The sequence below is a fragment of the Apostichopus japonicus genome, chromosome 20, assembly GCF_037975245.1.
Source record: "Apostichopus japonicus isolate 1M-3 chromosome 20, ASM3797524v1, whole genome shotgun sequence".
NCBI classification, from domain to species: Eukaryota; Metazoa; Echinodermata; class Holothuroidea; order Aspidochirotida; family Stichopodidae; genus Apostichopus; species Apostichopus japonicus.
In genome coordinates this window covers 3738113-3744982 of record NC_092580.1, presented here as the reverse complement: position 1 = coordinate 3744982, position 6870 = coordinate 3738113, and the positions used below count along the sequence as shown (strand labels likewise).

Below are 6870 nucleotides of genomic sequence, written 5' to 3'. Positions count from 1 at the left end.
GAAGTTGACCTTGCTTAACATACCCACACATACATATAACAGGATGTTATGAATAATCTGACAGACTAGTTTGCCAACAAAATTGTTTTGACAAGACAGGATGATATTGCAGTCGATATGAAAGGTAGATATTTCTCAAAAATCGTTTTGCCCTTTGAAAGGCCTTGTAACTAAAGCAATAGGTCTACTACACCCTTTTAAGCCTATTGAAACATTCTGTAATGTGTTTTGTAATGCATAATACAACCCAGCCCACCCCCACCCTTTCCTCCCCAACTTTCAGTAGAACAATTTTGTCAAAAATTAGAACCTTATAAACCATAAAAAATCAAGATGACAAACAATGGTTTGATTTGACAGCTTTGAAATCACGTATCACTGGCAAGATGCGTCGAGCTCACTCGTACGACAAAGTCGATAAATGTGTATCTTTTCTGGTAGTTCGCGACACGCTGATTACGAATCTGAAGTTTATTTTGGAATTCGATGTTGCGTGGGGGCAAAAAACCTGATTTGATTTTGTCCCCAAAACTGACCCAAAATCGGTTTCGCCCAAATGACGTAACATGGAGTAATCGATGCCCAGGAGCCCAAATCTGCAATTCCCAGGTCCATATCTGCTTCCGTTCGGGAGATACGTGGTCCCAAAGGACCCGCTAGAAATACGTGTTCCTATAAGTGCACAAATTGGAACACCCCCTCTTTTCAGCCCCCTCTCTTGTCCTCTCTGAAACACCCATCGACATTAAAATAAGACGTGGAGTAGAAGACACCCTTGTTTTTGTTATACACTAATTTCGTGTAATTATCTGACCGGGAAAGGCTTTTTGTCTATAGATTTCTATTTTTTTCATAAATCATAAATCAGTTCCCCCCCCCCCCTGCACGCCCCACACAACATCCAATTCCAAAATAAACTTCAGATTCTTAATCAGCGTGTCGCGAACTACCAGAAAAGATACACATATATCGCCTTTGCGACAACAAGTTTTTTTCACCTAAAAAAACCGTAATGGGTACGTACCCCTCGCAGTTTTTGCCAAAACTGACCCATTTATTCATAAATGTCAAGATAAAACTCAAAATGACAAACAAAGGTTTGATTTGACTGCTTTGAAATCACGTATCACTGGCAAGATGCGTCGAGCGCTCTCTTATAAAACTTCTTTCGCTCAGTTTGCAACAGAACAATAGAACAATAGAAAAACTTTTAGGGGCAACAAAAGATTTTAAACCTTTGTTCGTCGTAAAAGTTTTTCGGTCTTACTTTTGCAAGTTTGAGGTGCAAAAATTTGTTGTCGCAAAATCGATAAATGTGTATCTTTTCTGGTAGTTCTCGACACGCTGATTACGAATCTGAAGTTTATTTTGGAATTGGGTACCAAAAAGAGGTACTTTTTTAACTTTTTAGGCAAAAAACCTATTTTTGGCGCAAATAAAAATTGCCAAAAATTCAACCAAAATCGATTTAGCCCAAAAGACGTAACAGGGAGTAATCGATGCTCAGGAGCCCAAATCTGCAACTCCCAGGCTCATATCTGCTTCCGTTCGGGAGATACGTGGTCCCAAAGTACAAGATAGAAATACGTGTTCTTTATAAGTGTACAAATTGGAAAACCCCCTCTTTTCAGCCTCCTCTCTTGTCCTCTCTGAAACACCCATCGACATTAAAATTAGACGTGGTGTAGAAGACACCCTTGTTTTTGTTATACACCAATTTTGTGTAATTATTTGACCGGGAAAGGCTTTTTGTCTATATGATTCCTTTTTTTTTCTATTGTTCCTTTGAAGTTGCAAACTGAGCAAAAGAAGTGTCTGGAGAGGGCGCTCGACGCATTTTGATCTTTTGCCATTTCCTCCTTCCATTCTGAAGTAGAAATATTAGAAACGAGTATTATTTCTCAACAGTTGCTGTGGCGCAGTGGGTAGTGCCTGTACCTGGAGTGCAAGACAAACTCAATGTCTACGGTTCAAAACCCAGTTAAGGCAGATTTCCTTTTACTATTCTTATATACCTCTTTCCGTCCATTCTGAAGTTCAAATATTAGAAATGAGCTATATTTCTCAACAGTTACAGTGGCACAGTGGGTAGTGCCTGTACCTGGAGAGAAAGACTAACTCCTTGTCTAGGGTTCGAACCCCAGTTAAGGCAGTTTTCCTTTTACTATTCTTATACCTCTTTCCTTCCATTATGAACCTTAAATATTAGAAACGAGCATTATTTCTCAACAGTTGATGTGGCGCAGTGGTTAGTGCTCTGGACTGGGAGAGGCAGACAAACACACTGTCATGAGTTCAAGACCCAACCAGAGCCTTTTAATTTTCTTTGGAGCAGGTGGATCTTTAAATATTTAAAATGCATCGAACAGTATCATCTCACCTAATGGTCTAGTGGTGGACACAAAAAAATAAGCATCACAAGGTCCCTGGTTCAATATCAACTCATGTTCTTCTTTTTTATTCTTCCAGTGAAAGCACAAGTAAAAAAAAAACTCACCACCGATTTTTCACATTTTCTTTTGCAGCTTACAAGTAAAAAAAAAATAACCAAAACTTGCAAATAAACTATGTCCACTTAGTGACAACAAAATATTGCATCTATATCAAACCCCCCAAAGAGAGGAGTTTTAACATTCTGTAGACAGGGGCAAAGAATTGTGATTTTCTTGCCATATAATTTGCACAAAATCCCACTTGACTATCTGACTGATGTAGAGTCAAGTGAGTTAACATTGGTTCAAGAATTAAGTGAGAACCAGAAATGATCAGACAATTCAAGCTCTCTAGACCACAACAAGGTGTACAAACTCACTCTTTGGACATCAACCTATTCAGTCACTGATAACGTTTTACAGTACATAGGTTTTATGGCCAAAAATGTTTTAAAATCCAGAAAGAACAGTCTTCCTTTTATGTGAAATATAGACCCAAAGATGTTGAATATGTAGGAGCAAATGGACATTACCCCTTCAATACACTAAAATATTTTAATAACAAAGTCATCTAGTATATATAGACTACACAGAAGAAGGCAACTTTTCAGAGTCTGTTGACCCCCTTGAGACTCAACTAGTGACAACTGCCAGGGATCACTTGAGGTGTGCTTTAAGATCATCCAACACATGATTATCACTTCTGAAGCAGATATCATTTACCTCATTGACTGTTTATGCATTGTTCAAGGTTACTTCAGACCTATCTGTACTTTGAGCCACTTCAAAAACTAAAACTGAAGTTGACCAAATTATGTTCACGAAAAGGAAATGATTGCAATGGAGAACTCACAGTGGGGGCACCATCATACCAGGTGTGCGATTCATCCGACCTTAACTTTTGGAGTTATCAAGGTGGTCAGAATTTGACCCTAAGTGACCTTTTACCTCTTCATTGAACATTCAGTTCTTGTACATTTCTGAGCATGAGGATGTCGAAAAGGATTTCAGGCTTTTGGCAGCTGATGACTCCAATTTACATTTGACCTCTTAACAGAACTGCCAAAAGTGTAATGCTCAGTGAGGGGGTGGGGGGGGGGGAACCTATCATCAGCTATGACATTTTACAGATGCTACAGATGTTCACTTAACTCGACTACAAGGTTTTTGTATTTTGGCCGCTGATGACCTCAATTGACCTTTGACTCCGCTTAATAACTGGAGCAGCCAAAGAATTCAGTGCTGTAAATTTACATCCTAATTTTCATGAAATTCATGCAAGACATGCTTGGTGAGTCATCCCGTTTACACGTTGGAACATCACATAAACATACGTTTACCTGCATATATACACGTCTAGATTCCCTTTTGCATTTTGGCTAGGAATCAATCAAAGATTCCTGGCGTAGGATATTTATAAATTCCTCTCTTCTGAATTTACAGACTATTTACAGATTATCCTTTAGCATCATCACATGACCATCCTTAACGAGAAACCTTTCATAATTTCCATCTGTAAATCTGAGAAAATTTACAACACGATACCTTGAGAAGAGCACTTTGAAAACATACAAGAGAGATAAAAACACCGGTATATTAAGGTGCAGGGCAGAGATGGTCTTATGGTATTGCAGAAGTATTTAAGACTATGCATGAAATATAGATAGATTCCTCCAGAAAAAAATTCTGCCAAAATGTTCCTTAAAATTTAGGAAAGCAGTTTTTCAAGTGTTTTAAGTACAGCCTTCATAACAGTATTTTCCATTTTATCTCTTGCTATTTCAAGGCAAAAAAACTGCATATTCTTAGTGCTTCAATATTTACACACATCTTCATACAACAACAAAAAAGTAGAAAAGCTTACATAAATATATATACATATATATAATATATATATAATAAATATATACATATATCTTTTAAGAAGCTGCAACATCGATGGCTCAAAAAGTTTGTGATCCTGAAAGTTCGAGACCGGCAGGACTATCTGGTAGCTGGAATGAATCACTTTCCGATTCTTCTTCAACTTTAGTCCTATTTCTAATCCCTTCGGGGGAAACTTCCATCAGCTTGTCATTTTGGATTGATGAAGCGTTCGGCACGTCGCTACCAGAAATGGAACGAACTTTGCTGTCTTCTTCTGCCTTCAGGAGGTTATCGTCTAGTAAGCCTTTCCTGATCTGGTCCGAGTTAGACCGTACTTTACTCGGAGATGAGATGGAGGCTTTCATGTCCATAATGAGACTAGAGAAGGGATCTGAATCGGCTACAGGGGGCTTGGGATTCCAATTTTTGTCTCTGTCTGATGTTTCGTCATCTTCCCAAGTCTCTTCCAAATTAAAGTCTTCTGGAGGTCTCTCGGGGAGCTGTTCCATGGTGGACACCATAGATGGTTCTGTCAACAAAAGAGTATGAAAGAAAATTATTATAACGGGATACACAAGTCATGTAGACGAAAGTACTCTGCATAAAGTGTAGATCATACATGCTACATTTGAAGACTCGAATGAGTCAACGATAGCTAATAATTTTAAGGGCGAAAACGGATTGCTTTCGGTGATGGGAGGGGGTGGGGGAGTAACACTTTCTTGGTGGGATGGTGTCGGAGCCACAGACAGAGATGTAAGAACATTTAATGATTTCCCTAACTTATGTAATGTCAGAAATGTCAATTTTTCTTTTCATATATATTACCAATCTAATAGTAAAATGTCTAGTATTGTTGTATCAACTACAGTAGTTACAGAATATTATTATAAAATTATATACAAAGGAATATTTTACAACATGAAGGCCAAAACTATTTGAGTTGCAATAGATTTAGCTTTATTACAATGGAAAGACATGAAGGAAAACTTCATGAAAAAGATGACTTAAGAAACAAATCTCAGTTAATTTGTTGTGAACTGTTGAAAAACAGTGCTATCACGCCAGGATGGATTTTTTAAGCCACTTTTAATTTTTGAGGGAACGACCATTTAATTTGCCGAGGTTCATAGGTATAGAGTGACAGGACTATTTAGTCTAATACTTTAACCATTTAGCTCAGTTCCTCAGATCCAACACAAAATCACAAACAGAGTTTTACCTGTCTCAAATGACATGTTTACAGTGGTAGTACAAATTCGTCAACTTTTGGACAGATGGTGTTTAATTTTCATTCAATGGGGTGCAAGGGTGTTATTGTTTTAATATCAAGTTAAAGGAACATGCTTTGGTTAAGTGAGTTATTAGAATTTATGTAAAGCAATGGGTTAACATTAACATTAAAGCCTGTACTAGAAGAGCTGATAACATCATCAAGTTAGCCTTTAAAGGAACATACCGGAGGTTTAGCATATTTTAACGGTGAATAGCTTGAAACTGGATCAGCAATGTATGAGTGTAAAATCTCAAATTAACCTTGTTCTGGTGGACTACGATATTATTGTGTCTTAAATTAAGCCTACATTTTGTCATTTAGGTAGATACTGAAGAAGCGACGGATATGAAGTCATGCTGTCGAGGAAGGAAACATTTCTTTTACAATTTTATTAATTCTTATTCTCATTTCATTATCTGACAATAACACGGATGGAGAAATTTACTACATCTCAAACCTGCCCATATTAATCTGAAAGCAAAGCCATAATATTAAAGTGGAGGGTGGGGTGGAGGCAATAAGTAAGTATTTACTATTGTGAATACAGGTGCTGAAAGTTTCTCCATTTTGTTTATCATTATATTGATGATAATACTAGAGTTTCTGTTCATTGAAAAAAAAAACCCTAATATCTTTGCACTTGTGTAGCAAGTCAGTCAATTTCATAACAAGATTCTCTCGGGTAAATGGAAAAACAGAGTTCGGAATGGGTTTAGTGGTACTAGATATATGTGTTTTGGTGGGGTTACAGACAAAATCTAAGAGATGGGGAATCTAGGTCCCACCCCTGGCTGCATCCAAAACAGCAAAATACTACGGTAACTGGGTGTTTATTTACAAATAAATTACAGGTCTTTAATATAGATGGAGGACAACACACAATAACTGCAATGTCCCTAAATATTCCACCAAGACCCGCCCCCCCCCCCCTCTCCCATCCTCCCGACCTATTCTCTCCTATAGTCTCTTTACGTGTAGGGTTTCCAAGATTTTCCTCTAAATACATTTACATTTATATCTCTGGGATTATAGGAAAAAATTATCACTGCACAGAGCAAAGCCTTATTTGTCAAAACAAACGTGACACAATGCATATACAATTAAAGGGAAACCCCCCCCCCCCCAAAAAAAATGCACAGTTGCATTACGGCAAAGCTAATGGCAGGTATAATATTGTTTCCAATACACTAGTAACTGCACAGATACTTTTCATGATGGGTAAAAAGAGCAATTTGCTTTGCGTGAATACTTATTCAGTTCTAGGTAAAAGGGAACGAGCTTGTTATCCTTACAATA

General features: G+C 37.6%; 1 protein-coding gene across 6 annotated transcripts in view; it reads right to left on the bottom strand.

The window, feature by feature from the left end:
* Nucleotides 1-2430: 2430 nt before the first annotated feature.
* LOC139961986 (uncharacterized) overlaps nucleotides 2431-6870 on the bottom strand; it is a 103163-nt gene continuing 98723 nt past the window's right edge. For 5 of the 6 annotated variants that reach the window (XM_071961757.1, XM_071961754.1, XM_071961756.1 and 2 more), the window contains one exon: nucleotides 2431-4827. In XM_071961757.1, the coding sequence (XP_071817858.1) occupies nucleotides 4699-4827 (129 nt within the window). In that variant the 3' untranslated portion in view covers nucleotides 2431-4698. Of the gene's footprint in view, nucleotides 4828-5911; nucleotides 5931-6870 lie in introns of those variants that run through there. The other variant, XR_011791115.1, reaches the window with a different exon arrangement.